Source organism: Helicoverpa zea, chromosome 7 (genome assembly GCF_022581195.2).
Source record: "Helicoverpa zea isolate HzStark_Cry1AcR chromosome 7, ilHelZeax1.1, whole genome shotgun sequence".
Lineage (NCBI taxonomy): Eukaryota > Metazoa > Arthropoda > Insecta > Lepidoptera > Noctuidae > Helicoverpa > Helicoverpa zea.
The window spans coordinates 9,812,363-9,828,916 of NC_061458.1; the positions used below are offsets into that span (position 1 = coordinate 9,812,363).

Below are 16,554 nucleotides of genomic sequence, written 5' to 3' on the forward strand. Positions count from 1 at the left end.
TGGTGGTCATAAAATTGGGAATAGTTGTGAGCATTGCGTTTTAAAAATCAGGCTTTGAATAGAAAAGACCTCCTACTTGGATCAATACAAATGGTTTTTACAATTCAATTTAAGCCAACTGGAAAATAAAAACACGATAGACCACCACGTTATTATATGAAATAGGCCCCTATTTCATATAATAACAATTTTAACAGTTGTCCCACATTTTCCCAGCGTTGTTTTATTCTTATTTATATCTGCTATGTATTTGAATGCATAAGACCTAGATAGAGTGACCTACACCAAGATCAATAATATGTAGTTTATTAAGATAAATCTCATGGGATTTTCCCAATTGTTATGAAGCTATTATCATATGTTTGACGTCATAATAAAATACCAAAATCGTCCAAGAATGTGGAATAATAGTTCGATTAATAAAAATAGTGTCATATGCATATTTATTTATGCAAAACGAAGGTATTTAAGTTGTTTTCTAAAACTTTTTCTCTTTGTAAAACTACAAAGACGTTTTCTGATCATATTTTTCGCCAGACAATATTCGTAATTTAGTAGTTCGTTCCTCCCGTCTGGGTACTTAAATGTTTCAAGTGTTACGGGTTTGTGAATGGCGGTGGTCGTGGGAATTGCGTGCAGTTTCAAACGTAGTAGCACCCGCATGTCTTGCAACCTACCTATATCTAGTATCTGGAGCTCAATTCTGCTAATGTAATAGTGTGGCGATTGGATAAAAATTGAATCGCAATAGCAGTTCTAACCTTAGCGGGCATTCTGCTACTTACATAAGACCAATCGTATTCCAATGACATTTCATTGGTTTGCCAATGCTCTGCCATTTGGTCTATACGGTAGTTTGCTCTACAATAATATTACAATCGTAAATCATTTGCAGACAATTTGATTGATTACTGAATCACTGAAAAGGATAAAAACGTTTATTTAAAAGAAAAAAATGCAGAATGCCACATACGCTTAAATCTAAATCGTAATTGGATCTCAGTCGGATGTGAATCGTATGTCGCTTAAGTAAAATTAGCAGAATCGCGCCCCTAGTAGGTAGACTAGCTAGTGTATGAGACACCGCTGGAAAGTTTACTAATCTGGGAAACAGTCACCGTCAGAACAATGGCTAGAGTGAATAATAGCGAAGATAGTTTATTAGAAACTGATTGTCAACGAGTTAATTATGATCCATTGTTTAAACGGAGTATAATGTGCTATGATATATAACATTTCTCCTTTAATCACTGCGCTAGTATCAATAACTACTCATCCTTAACGTTTCAAGCGCCTAGTCATAGTGTGATACCACCGCGCTGCCGTGCAAATGATTGCTTTTTCATTTCACTAGGCGCGCGGTGAATTGCTATGCCTTTGCGCATCTTTGATTGCGACATTGAGTTGAAGTTATATGAATATAATGCTAGTTATTAGTTCTAAGTAAGCTCTAACCTTGAGTTTTGATTAATTTTGAGATTTAATTCACAATAAAATCTATTAATTTGGAAATTAAGTTTGTATGTATATACCTATGTGAAGTATGTATTTTTACTGCAAATCTACTCATTATTCATTTATCTACGGAACAGGATAAAGGCTACGATATCTATTGTATATGTCCTACTATATTTGGACGTTTCTTTAACGGTAAATCAGTTTTTGAGCGAAGTGGTCATTTCCTCTTAGCACAAAACTCGTTCCATCTTACTACGACCTACTACAAGATCAACAGTTTATGTACGATGTAGTTTGCGCCAAGGGATTGCAAACCTTATATCAATGATCCAAGGACTAGTTTGCTATGGCGAAGTGTCATTGCCATGAGAGTAAATGAGACAGCTATATTGTTGTATAGTACGAGATAAAAAACCGGCTGGGGGTATTATAATTTTACTATATAGATTTTAATGAACACACATGCCTGCATATAGTATGTTTCTTATATTAATCGAAAAGCTAGGTTTGTAAAAAATAAATGAAGTTGGAGCTTGAGGATGGTGTACGAAGATTAGTGAGAGCTCGGTTTAAGCAATTTATTGTAGCTAATTTTGACATTGCCCGTTATTAAGCTAAAAAAAAGTAACCTTCTTTATTATTTGTGTGAGCTTACACAAATAATAAAGAAGGTTACTTTTTTTCAGCAATCCAGACTGTGCCAGTCATCATCAGCCTGGCCTTTCCTCAACTATGTTGGAGTCGGCTTCCAGTCTTACTAGATGCAGCTGAGTACCATTGTTTTACAAAGAGCGACTGCCTATCTGATCTCTTCAAGCTAATTACCCGGGCAACCCAATACCCCTAGGTTTAGGCTTCTGTAACTGCTAGTATCTTTATTCAATTCTAAAAATACATTATCCTACTCAAACTGTTTCCATAGAGTTCTGAATACCAATTTATAAAAATAAATCATAAAACATTTTAAGTTAATCTGTGCTTAAAAAACCGTCTAGCTAATTACAAAGAAGCTTACAAAGGATAAGATTATTATCTTTATTTTCTAAAATAACCTTTCGTGCTTCCAATTCCCATTAAGTTTATTGTTAAGCTTAAATAAGATTTAGATTGGTTCAGTAATGGTTAAATATAGAGGAAGTGTGAAATTCTTTTATGTTGAACGTTTTTTGAAAATAACACAATTGGTAACGGGTACTTTGTTGTTAAAGAATTAAGTTATAAAGGCTAAAATTGTACTGATGAAACTGTTCTTTAAAAATATGCAAAAAAGTACACCAGGATAATCTTTATGCTTCGTTTCTTGCAACCGCTAAAACCTTTATTTTAAGCTGCAAAAGGTTTTATGAATATTGCCCTTCCATAAAAATATTTTCATACCACACAGGCAAATAAAGGCCTTACATGGAAAAATGTCTCTTTATAAAAATATAACACTATGTATCACTAATAATAACGCAGAGTCTATAAATCACATTCCCACTACAATTAAAACTGTATAGATTTCATACAGAGGAGACAAATAGCAGCCATCTGTTGTGGTCGTTAACACACGTCTAATTACAGCCTCGGACTAGTTAAAAGCCTTCAGTCATCTCGAAGGCCCTGGATTTCTTATTAACGCAATCCCTTCTGCATTCTTAGGTGCAAGGAATGCGTGCGTCATGGACATTATTATGGTTTAATAAACATAAGGCTTCTTTGAGTCTTCAGTTGTCTGGCCTTGCCCTTATATCTGTGATAATGTCTGCCGATGTTCGTACAAATTGCTACAGACGCACCTAATTGGATGCTTTGAATAAGGCAAACCAATTTTGCACGAGCAAATAAATGTTGTTTCTGTTTTGTTTGCGTAAGCTGCGGCGAGGATTTGAGATGTTAACCAACTTCAGAAAAGAGAGGTTCTTATATTAGTCCAGGATCAAATGCTTGCTTTTGTAAAGTAGACACTTATAAAGTTCCTTTCCGCTTCGTCAAAGACCTATCATCAAGCTCGATAGCAACTCTAAGTGGCAACCAATAAACACTTTTTCTGACCGTAGTTTCGTAACTGAACATGCTATTACACCCACAATTTTGTGAGTAAAAATAATAGTTTCGATCCGTCGTCATGCTAGCCATATTCTATTTCTCACCTAACTAGACGGGAGTGTATAATTGGGGCAAACAGCCCACTACGCAATTACTATGGAATGGAATAAGTAATACCCATAGCTAGTCTCAACGCTTACCGTTCGAGTGGAGCAATCTCTTAAGTGCTTCGACAGACGACAGTTTTTGTTTTATTTTTATCGATATTCTTCTTAAGGTAAGATTATGAGATTACTGATATAAATGGAGCATTCTTTTTCGAAAGTTTATATGTCCTTTATAAGGACTATTTATTGGCCTAGTTGTGGTCATTTCATTTAAAGCATCTCACTCTGAACTCACTCTGAAGCTATTCAGATCATAATGATATGTACCCGTGCGTAAGTAACGGTGTCCGCACGTGCGCAAAGACAAAGGGAACTTGAAACCTTTTGTCTGGTTTAACAAGAGACAGCCCGAGTACTCACTATAGTACCTCAGTAGTACCTCCGAGGTGTTGCGCCACTCTCATTGAACTGTACGGAACAGAATCCACAACATTCAATGTATTGACAGCACTCGATTGTCAACTGTTGAGAATTAATTGAGCTCACGGACAAATACTATGTGTGCGTGCGTATATGTATGTGTAAATTGATTTACAACTACAGGTATGAAATTATACATTTTAATATCTGAAGATCCTAAATATGATTATTGAAATAAAGTCTGAATATTTGGAAAAAGTAAGAGCCAAATACAAATTAAGTGACAGAGAAAGTCAGATGAAACAATATCAATGTCGGTTTTGGTTGTTCGTCTATAAGTAAAATATCTGCATGTCTAGAATGACGTGATCAAGTTCAGCGTGCAAATAATACGGCCTATTCAATGCAATCCGTTTTACTTTTACTCTGCACACAAACACAATCATTTACGTCACCATTTCTACCATAACAGCCTATTTCTTACAGAAATTTTATGCGTAGACACACTATTACTACTATTACAAGTCACGCACGCAATGTACTACAAAGAAAAAGATTTGAAATTTTCTCGAGAATTGATAAGGTTTTACGAGCGATTACGTATTATAGTCGGCAAGGTGCGATGGAGGTTTTTTCAAACATTTATAATCCTTCATCCCGCTGTGCCGTCGAAAACTGCTCCCTCGCACGTTCAAACTTTTTTTCTTTTGGCCACCTGCTCCGAAGCGAGGATTGTAAAAGAAAAAAACATCGGACAGGTAATGTGTTATATTATTATTCTTTTTGAATTTAACTCGGTTTGGCAGGTTTTAAAATTAATGTTAAAATGTTTTGTTTTGATGCAATTTGACTGCGAAAAAATCAATAAAATCAATTCAAAGTTAAAATCAAAAGTTTATCATAATAAGTGTTCCTGAATAAACTATACAGTAGTGAACATCTAAGAAAACTAAAGCCTGAAATGAACTTCTAATCATCATTTTATAACTACACTTTAAAAGGAATGTCGCATTACCTAAGATGAAACCCACAACTCCTGACGAGTTTATAATAACAACAATTATTGTTCGTGTCATCGTTACTCTCAATCCCGCGGGCACAAAACAAGATGGCCGCGCGTTCAAAATCCTGGGCATAGTTTCCCGCTATAGCCGCTTGGGGCGCTGTACGTTTAGTTCGTCACTACGCCGCAGTAAGCCGTGGCGCTGTCGTCATTGGCGACGTACCCGCTTCGCAACACTCCCACGTACGCTGTCATTGTAAACAGAGGCGCGAGTGCCGCGTGTAAACTTCCCTTACGAACTAATTGACAAACGTTTGTAAACATGATTGTTATAAATGTGTTATGAACTGTGTACTGTGATTTCTGGACGGATTGCAAGGATTTATAATGACGAAGGCCAAGATAACGCGAAGCAGCGCTCTCTATCACAGCGCGAAGGTGAGCCTTCACTTTAATTTATTATTTTTTCGGGTTTTTATGAATTAAAGTGATGTTCTTTGGGTTTCTATTCTAAGTATATGCATGTAATATAGTCAGAAAATGTGTTTAGGCGTGTTATTTTTAAACTATCAGTCAGTGTGTTATTTATATTCATTAATCAACAATATTCCTAATTCTTAACGTGATGTTTCCATATCTAAGTTATAATTTCGTAAATAAATACATGTAACGTTTAAAATAGAGTTCTATAATAGTTATAAATGTTCGGGTCCGGTTTTCTGGACGTGTGTCGTGAATCTCGATCCCTCCGCTCCCGCGGCCCTTCGAAGCCTCCGTGTTTCCAATTTAAAATAAGCGATTACATCTTACGTTGCATAGTATATTCGAAAATTCAGATACTTTTCCAAAAAAATGAAATTATCTGCTTGTTGGACAGCAACGTACATAATAATATGACGTTTCGTGTTGTCCGAATAAGTATTGAAAACTGTGTTTTTTAGTATACGTTTTGAATTGATGTTATTTTTCTTCTTTGGCGGGAAAAGTTGTGATATGGTTTTGGGTGCTAAACTCAATTTGAAATTAATCAAAATCTAAACATGATATACAGCTGCACGTGCGATTAAAATTGCGACGTTTAAATATACCTCATTCGATGAACATTTTTGCTACGACTACAAACAAAAACGCATCTGCATATTTTCCGTATACTGTAGCCCTACGGGGCCTACGCTTGGAGTAAAAGACATCAACGCACAGGAACAAAAGAGACGACAATACCTCAAAGCTTATTTTGAGTTTGTGCAAGCGAGACAAACGTCTCCTATAGTTGTGCTTATACTTATTTATTTGTATATAATTAAAGACTGGGATTTCGTATACAGGTACGTTTATAGTCACAGGTATAGTTCGGCCATTCAGAGAATGCGTTCCTGACACGTCGCGATTGAACTGACGACGTAACTACATTCATTGATTATTGATATAATAATGTTGTTTTAATGCTCCTCAATTGTTAAAACGGTAAACAACCAGCAAAAATATTTTTATCGTAACTGCAACGCCATTGCAAAGTTACGTCGTCAGTTCAATCGCGACGTGTCAGGAACGCATTCTCTGAATGGCCGAACTATAGTGGCCGTTGCACGGATGGCCGATCTCCCCATTTTTGTAAAGGAAGGGGGATGCTTCGTAATGGGGCAGATTTTGACCGTATGTAATGTGATGGCATTCAAACTTTGGGGTCTCGTTCGTTTCGGACAGTGAGTGCTAATGATGCGTAAATGGAACAATCCTTTTACTTATTCTTGGATAGATTTTTGAATCGGTTTTCATTTACATATTTAAATCTTTATAATAGAACCTTCCCGTTTTAGAAGACATTGGCCTTGTGAAGTAATAATTTCGCTTAGATTTAAGTCGCATTATCTCCTTTTACACGATAGTAACAGAGGTTCTAATTTGTATTTAATGAATACCTATTTAGCCCTCGTTTCAGACGATATCAAAAAGTAATTGGTGTTGATGTGGTTTCTCGGAAATTGGGCACACGCTACACTCGACGCCGACCGGTTCTCTTCTCGGATTTAAACCGTATAACTTTGATTTTTTCACCGGTCAATCAGCTCTTATTAATAGTGGCTGGCAATCATCGACTGTTAATATAGAAGTACCGCAAATCTAACCACAGGCAAAGTCCTTCACCATGTTTGTCTGCACGCGATCAAGTCTGAAACTACTGAACAGACTTTCATGAGGTTTCTTCGTTTAGATAATTAGATCAATGCGGAGATGATAGTTCGGATAGGTACAGTACAAAGCAGGGCCCAGAGGGCTTCTAAAGATGGCTAGTTAAAACATAATTTAATACTTTTAACATCCTTAAACATTATTACTCATTTAATGTACCTCTACATATTAAATGTCTCATTTCGAACCACTTCTCTGAACATCAGTTTGAAATTATAATCATCTACTTATTTTGTTAACGATAGCAATCAAAGAAAGTAATTTTCTCTCGCTTTGTCATATTTTGAGCGTTAATTTATCTCTCAAATCTGACGCGTGTATAGAAAGTGTAAAATGTCTTGTGTTTTTGATGACACAATACATTTACATAGGCTTTGAAGATCGTCGCCATTCTGTGCCATATGTATTACATTTTTAGTTTATCTATGTTTATGTAAATTTGGAGTTAACTGAAACATTTTTAAATTAATCGTTGAAAAACACGCTTTTATAAATGCACCTAAAAATTGAAAAAAATCTTTACAAGACTTTTCAGCCAGTTTATAAATAAAATCTATACTAGTCTATACTAATATTATAAAGAGGAAAACTTTGTTTGTTTGTTTGTAATGGATAAACTCAAAACTACTGGACCGATTTTAAATATTCTTTCACCATAAGAAAGCTATATTATCTGGGAGTAACATAGGCTATATTTTATCCCGGTGCGGGCAGTAGCTCCCACGGGACGCGAGTGAAACTGCGGGAAAACGGCTAGTAAATAAATAAAAAGGATGTGGCTCCATCATCAGTTCTACAGTACCATATTGTTGTATATTGACATCAGAATTACACAAATTTTCATGACGCTACGATCCTTTCTTTAAGATGTTTAAATTAGCTACCTTAGATTAAATAGTTACATACAGGTCGATCTAATAAAAGCCTGTTAATAAGAATACGCCATTTATTACGCACAGCTGACTTATAAAAGATTTTTATTGATAAAACAAATGACGATTGATGCTGAGAGAGACCCGTACAGTTTATTATTATGAGTTTATGAGACGGAGGCAAGATTATATAAACCAGTGTATTAGTCACCTATTTTATAAACATTGATTGCAACATCACATCATGACGAGTGTATGCGAGAAGTCGAGTCATCAATTCCATTGAGATCACGTATTACATACTAGCTGTTTACCGTAGTTTTACCCGCGTCCCGAGGTTACTGATTTCCTTACCCAGACAAAATATAGCCTGTCTGGTTCCCTAGCCGTGAAAATTGGTATACACATACTGGCTGTTTCCCGCGTAAAACTTTCCTTTACCGAGGCAAAATGTAGCCTCTGTTACTCTGGTATCAACAGTGGAAGAATCTTTCAAATCTGTTCAGTAATTTCGGAGCCTTTAGGGGATACACAAACAAACAGAAACATGTTTCCTCTTCATTATATTAGTACAGATTGTTATAACATACCAGATGAATGGCGCTATCTAGTGATATTTAAACACATGCGCAAAGTGACACTGAGTCAGCTCATTCCACGGTACATTCACCTGAATCAGAGTATCGTCATACCTGTGATTGTTTTCCGCCTAATTGAGTTTTAATTAGACCGTGACGGTGGAATTACCTGAAATTGGCAGAATAAAAAAAATCTGTCTAGTTCGGGTTTAGCGTCCTGATACACTGATTCTTTTTTTGTTATCCTACGTTCCAGTGCTGGGCATAGGCCTCCCCCATAACCTAATCTTTTTGCTGTCGTAAACAGGCTTAAAATCCTCTATTAATTACTCTTTCACCAATTAGAAAGACCGGTGTTATTACTTAATCGTTTTAGAGTAATTTGCACAATTCGATCATTATGTTATTTGCCAATTAAGTAATATTCTTCAGGAATGTTAAATTTTTATCTAATGAGTCATTTCTAAAGGCTTCGGCTTATGAACACATGGTCACAATTTTCTAACTGTGTTTTGTGTCATGATCAATAAATCAAATGTTTACGCTATTTTGAATACCACCTTCGCAATATTCTAAGATGTTTGTTATTAGCGTCTAGACCATGGACAAGAAAATGACGAGCGGACGCCGGAGATGTCAAAATGCAATCTCCTAAGAAAGCAACGTCGCCAAAATGTGGGTGTTCGAGGGACAAGAAAAGTACTGGCTACGCAATCATACGCCATCTTTGGAACCCGCCCAGTTTTGTCAAACCAAAAATCGTCTACAGATGATCAAGGAACCTGAACGCTTCGTTAGGTTACTAATCGGTTTGATCATGCCCCCTCTACTTTTTTGACCTAGAAGAAGTGACCTACCTGCCTTTTGACATCTCCGCTCATGTTTCAATCCTCCGTGGTCTAGACCTTGATGGTGTATTGACATACAACATTGTGCACAAATATTGTACAGCCTGTAGGTAATTACATCTCAGATTGATTATACGTGTAATTATTTATTTTATAGTACTACAGGTATATAACGTCTAATGATATCCTCTAGCTAATGCAAAGCTCACGATATTCCCTGAGGGGACTACTAATAAATGTGCAGTTTTTATTAAAAATCAAGACTTTAATTCATATTCAGCAAAAAAGACAGAACTATATTGATGGTGAATCATTACTCATAAAAAGCCAACGTTTATAAAGACCACACATTATAATTTTAAACACACAGGTTGATCACAATTTTGATGACCTATCATAATTACAAACTCATCGATTTTTCGCCATCTGTTCATACCCATGCTAAAAGCAAGTACAAAATAACCCATTAAAACCATTGGTTGATATAAATATTAAACGGTCAAGTGTAGGTGAGCCATTTCCGTAGGGGAAGTGCATCGGCTATATTTTGATTCAAATACTACTTCCGCTTATAACTTCCACTTATGTTCAATGCGTGTACAAGATAAAAGTATAATTAGTATTTTTAATAGCACTTTGAATAACAAAGCTGGGCATAAATTGATTTAATTTAGGCGTAGTTAATTTAACGTATGCTAATTGGCTATTATCAATTGTATACGGTTGTATAGTTGATTTTTAAAAGTGCAGGTGTATAAAAGAACCTTCTTTGTATAGATAAAAAAATCTAGATAAAGTATACAGTTATATAACAGATTATTTGTCGATTAAGACTGGAGTTAACTATGAATTGGTGCGGCCGGCCGGCTTCCCACGCGACTCACAAACCATCAAATCGTGGTTTTTCCTTCTATATATTATTCAATACATGTACAACGCATCACTGCGCCCCCTCGTGTGTATAACACGTAAAAACGTGTACTAATTGACCCTCTCCCTTTCTCATTTCTTAAAAAACACTACTCAACACGTTGTTTGTAGCAAAAACTGCGCAAGTGATTAAATCATAGCAGTAATGCAATTAGATTAGCTGCATTTATGAGGCGGATTAACTCATTGTTAACTGGTCGGTACGACTAATTATAGGGATAGTTAAAATGTTCTTAATTGGAATTACTAAGCCTGAGTTGGCACTAGTTATGTCAAATATTTTAATAGACCACCTTATTTTATGGGATCTTTAGAATTACCAATGGTAGAAAATTTGTGTTTCATTGCTAACTAATAGACTATGTTTATGCAACGAAATAAGATTTATCGTACAATTAAAATCTTAATATTCAGGAATGATTCTGAATAATACTCATACACAGTACTAAAAATATTGAATTAGGTCAATAAAGCAATATTATGAAGCATACGCAAAACTGTAAATAAACAAACACATTGGTATAACGATGAAAAATATGATGAACATAAACGAACTTTACTGTAATCGTTTCAGGTCATTGCCTCGCTTTATTTCTTATGAATCGTAAACAAAAACTCAGCAGAATAAACAGATTGCAATGAAATAAATATGAAATTGTTTAAACAAATATCTGTGTCAAATTACGTACAAAACAGTTGATCTTTTCAGTATGAAGTCACAAATGCTGCATGATTTTTATTTTGCCGTAAAAAGTGGACATCGCTAAAGTGGTCATTTCACGGTTCACTGCACTTTGATAAATGATATCGGAAATCGGAATAGAGGTAAACACAGACTATAAAATGTTAGAAAAAGTATGTAGCATTAATTTCCGCGATATAGTAAATCGACGCTTTAGATATTCGACACGTGTGTCACCCCCACAGGCATCTTCAGATGTTGTCTTTGCGAAATTAACGCTACATATTTTTTCTAACATTATGTCATAGATTTCTGCAAAGTGACCCCTGATTCCATAATAAAAAACAAACTAGTAATGCCAGTCAAAAGATTTACAATTTGGATGCATCTCGTCACACACGGCACAGTTATAAAATGATACCTTTACTATTTTGACTTGATTAAGTAATTTGATCTCAGCAAATCAGTCGTTTTAATCGAGTAGTCAGTGTTATTAGTCCTTTGAACTCGTAGTGCGAACTCGTACGTTCAAACGCAAAATACCGTTAGCCGTAGTATGTTACTCGTTAAAGCCTCCTAAAGTAAGCTGATGCCTTCTTCACCCGTCTTAATATGTGTCTGTAACTGCTAAAAAGATTTAGAGTTTTTTAACCTTATTCCAATTTCTACTTTTGCAAGAATTACTTTCATCAAAACAACTTTGACAAAATCGAAAAAAAAATCAAAAGTATTCCCATTTTAGTCAAAATATATAGCTCGCTATGTCAATGTTTTACTATCAATTTTTAAACGAAAGCACCTTACTCTTATCAAGGTAAATATTGACAAGAACCGTTGTTCCCGAAACCGTCTCATTTCGAAATCGTTATCTGTCGACAATACGTCCCAACTTCCATTAGCGAGAAACTTTATCTATTTGTCACGAGCTCCACTAAATGTAGGCTGTATACACACGGAACCTCTGTCTATCACTTAACACGGACCCCAGAATCTATCGGTATTGTAGAACTGGTGTGAAGACAGCCTTAGTGCTGTGTTTGCTTGAGGACACAGCCTTTATTACGTCTGTTTGACATGCTTTTATAGAAATACAACGAAATCTTCACGTTCGTCATAACTTGTTGCGCAAACAAGCACTTTTCATGACGTTGTATGGTGAAACTTGAGATGTGTTGCATTTATAAAACGAGATAAAACTATAAATAGTATCTAGCATAAAAATCTGGAGCAAATTGTTGTTCAAATGTTTTCGCTCGTTTTAAATCGAGATGTGGAGAGTTTTATCACATTGATATTTCTGCTGCGGCTAGAACTAGTTCCAATGTGGTTCTACTTACGCAGTCCACGCTGGGTATGTCGCTAACAGTACCTTAGTTACGTGACTTAGAAAAATCAGCATTAATCTGCCGCTACCGTGAGCGCTTAAACTCATTTCGCGGAATATTACGCCCCCGGTGCGCGTGCTTCACTTGCACGGAGCGCATCTGTCATCCTTCCTCCTTCAGTTTTTACACCTTCCTGTATATTGTATATTGTCCTAGCACAACTACTCTTGGAAAAGTAAAATGAAAGTTATAAATATTACGAAATCCAAGCACGTGTAGAGATAACAAGATAATGATAAAAATGTTTGTATGCCACTTAGAGCGTTGATGATACAAATATAAATATCTTACGAAATCGGCTCAAGGTAGCTCAAGATACAAAATAAAACCGGAGTATATTATAGTGAGCATTCGACATCTGCTCGAGACGAGTTAGCTTGCACCTGCCCGCCGAAAAGAATCGCGAAAAACTGGCCACCGACGTATACTCATTACAATAACAGGTGAGTGAGGGATGTTATGGTGAACCTAGGAGCCTGCTAACTGTATAAATACGATAATTGCATACATACAACGTATTACTATAAATTCTGTAGTAAACACTAAACAATTTTCTTATCGAACGTGCATGTAATTGGAATAATGACACTTTTTGCGTGGCTGGCTTATGTGCTCGCAAGGTGCTCGTAGACACTCGTAGACTTATAGTACGCCAGCAATTTGTATCATCACATTGTTGATGCATCGACGAGCGGAAGGTGTTGAGAACACTATTAAAGTAAACTGCAAAATGCAAATTAATAATTTCATGCAAAAGCTTCTGGCAAAAATATACATACAAATGAATACATTTGTTTATTTTTAATACAATCTGCTGCCATTCATTTTGACATTTATTCTTACGAAACTGGAGTGAAATGTTAATGAGTACCTGTTCAACTTGATATTTAGAATATGCACAAAAAAAATGGTAGTCAATCGATGACATATGTATTTGTGTGTTAATATTATATAGTGTGGGCGGCGCAGGAAGTATGTAGGCGTTGTGACCAATGTAAAACTGAATCGTGCACAACTTTTATCTTGATTATCTATGCCATAGTTAATTGCTAATTATATTGTTAGTTCAGATACCTTGATTGCGTTCAAAATGCACCTAATTCTAGTCAGTAGTTAACAATGTCATCTATTATATGTCATAATATTTATATATAGTATTTTCGATGGACCTCAGATGCCTGAGTTAAATAAATAAATAAATTGAAGCTGTTTTCAACATTGCCATCAAAGCCAGGTGCAATTCAAAAGCTGTCAATTTCATTTTTTCTCACATTATGCCACGCTGACAGAATATAATGGATGGATTATCCTATAGCCACAGAATTACTGTTTCTTATCCAATGCTCTGTATAATCGGGGTCTTCGCGACACATGTCGACCCACACCTGACGCTGCCACGTGCACCTAACGTTTAACGTGTCTTTATAACATGTGCTTCCTTTAACTTAACCTACTGATGCTATCAGGCTTTCAATTATTAAAATAATTCATTAGTTGCTACACTGAAATAAAACTTCAGAGCCATCAAGTGCTTCTAAAGCATTTTAAATAAGCATTTAACTTTTAATCGGGTCATAATTAACAATTAAAACAGATTCTAAAATATAAAACGTATCAGGTGAAACTTTTGACTACACGATCAATTTAGAATGTAGACTTTACACAGCTATGGTAAAGCCAAGGAAAGGGTTTTTGAAATTAGTAGCTTTACCTATAGCTTTGCTTCTATTTACGTATTATGGATTAAAATTTAAATAGTCATAAGGTATTAATTAGCTTGCCTAGTTACCCAGTGCACCTGCATAGCGCGTGTTCCCAACTTTAATCGCCTCATAGAATTAATGTGAGGAATTTAAATGAAATTGACGCATAGGCATTAAGCATAAATCTATTACGGCAAGATGGGTGATAAAGCATTTGCTTTATAGACGAATTTTAACTGATTAATTTGTCTATAAAAAGGTGGTAAAAAGTATAAAACTGCGAATTTAAATAAGCTTCTGTGCTCCTCATCAGGGGTTTTTATAGATTTACAATTTGTTCATACATTTTAATAGTATTTTGTTTTATGTTACAGGTGCTATGGCATCTGGATATATTCCGGCGCAGCTTCCGCGAGCTCACTGGCCACGCTTGCCTCGGACCGTCCTGTATTTTTTGCGCCCTAAAGGTAAGACAATTACTTCACTATTTAAAACCTTGCATCTGCTCATGCAATTGCAGAGTAATAAAGGAGATTATTCTCTTATAAAATGTGCAACAATTAAAATAATCGCCAATTATGAAGCTGTAAACTTCGCTGTTTCTTCATTAAAGATCCCGATAAGATATTTTTTGTTCGTTGATTAGTTTAATTTTCTTTCAACCTATTTACTATTACAAGAATTTAAAATTTCTGCTTAGTTACATAACTTGTTGAGCACGCAGCGTAAGTCTGACGCTGAAAGTGCAAAAGCCTTTCGCGGTCTTAGATTAAATGACTTGTTTTTATTACACAACGTCCGCTGGCCCAACTAAAACAACTAGAAACATGATTCTTTGACCACTCGAAATGACACAAAGTACTTTTAACAAAGCGAAAGAACAACTGCATGACCTCGGCCGCTGCCCGCCAGACAAACGTGACCTTTTGGGAACAATAGAATCTGTTCATAGCCTTATTCAAAATGAAATCTCCGAGCTTTCGACGCGTTAATATTATAAAGAAACATTGCTTTGGAAGCTTCGATGTGTAGCGGTGTTACTTTTAACGGAGCAATAAAAATGCAAAGAGTTTGTATGACAACAATTAGTGCATGTTTTTGCTGTCGCTTTTTTTCATGTAAGCTGCAATTACGGGCAGCGTGTTTCAGTCTTAAAATAGCGTCTGCTGAATACGATGTGAGGCGTGATTCAAGGGCACGGAGGGTTAATCTACTAGGGCTAGACTGGCCTGACTGGTTTCGCAGAATGGGCCGGCCAGCCTCCAGCCGCGCTGTGATTTAGCTACCCGCTTTATATTTGTTAACTGCAGATTGGCCCTTAGCTCTGGGATAGTTTTATAGCCCTTTGTCTTCTCTGGTTGTCTATTTATTATTCTGTCAGTGACGAATTACGTTGTAAGCATTTGAGACACGCGACTTGAACCGCAAGCCTTTTAAGGTAAACAGTCTAATCTTACATTACTTTAAATAAGATTTAGGACTAAGGAGACCTATGTAAAAAAAAAATAGGAATAAATATTTGCAATCACTGATTTAACAATCTTCCCAATGTGCTCCCAAAATAAACACAATGGAAGATCTCGTTGTTTACACTCAGTATGAAACTTTCTATTTCGTATACGTATGTATTTGGTACCGGCGGAGGCAGCGCGTGCGCAGAGCCGTTACATTTCCATTTTCAAACTCGTTTGAAGTTGGCGCCCTTTTCGACCAATGGGCGGCGTGCTAAGTTCGTAGAACTCTTAGCCTCAGCCGTGATTGGTCGGCGAGTGTTGTGGCGCCAACTGCACTTACTCCTTTCTTTTTATCAATACGACAAATGCTAATGAGAATTCAACCATTACGATTGGATCTTGTAGGTACCATGTTTTGTATGTTTCTTAGAAAAACATAAATGAAGAGTGTGATTATGTTTATTAGCAAGAAAATTATTAACTTTTTTCTTTGACTAGAATAAGAATGAACGATTTTAAAGACATAGAATCTCCAACGGAAATACAAATTGTTTTATACGCTAAGCTTTGAATCTAACCTGCGATAAGAACCGTGCTTCGTCAATGGTTAATTGAAAGTTTTTTTTTATAGTGCTAATAAAATAGCGTACAATCATTTAATTGGGTACTACGATAGTTTTTACGTCTTCCAACAACTGTTAATTAATATGATTTCTATGGGCTACCTTTATCGCCCACGGCGGTTTGAAACTAGTGTGCGACTGCTTGGCGTGGGTGAAAATGTATACATATGTTTTGACTAATTATTATTATTCATAGTTTGAATATTAACCAGAACAAATTGAAAAAATATGTCATGTTCATAAATTATAGTGAGTAGAAAAACTATTGACGTC

The 16,554-nt window shown here is 35.9% G+C and overlaps 1 protein-coding gene across 2 annotated transcripts in view; it reads left to right on the forward strand.

Annotated features, from left to right (window-relative positions):
* The window catches only part of LOC124631744, a 71,304-nt gene that overhangs the window by 29,997 nt on the left and 24,753 nt on the right, over window positions 1-16,554 (forward strand). The window contains exons 1-2 of one of the 2 annotated variants that reach the window (XM_047166324.1): window positions 5,269-5,454; window positions 14,579-14,671. In XM_047166324.1, coding sequence (XP_047022280.1) covers window positions 5,404-5,454; window positions 14,579-14,671 — 144 coding nt within the window. In that variant the 5' untranslated portion in view covers window positions 5,269-5,403. Of the gene's footprint in view, window positions 1-5,268; window positions 5,455-14,578; window positions 14,672-16,554 lie in introns of those variants that run through there. The other variant, XM_047166321.1, reaches the window with a different exon arrangement.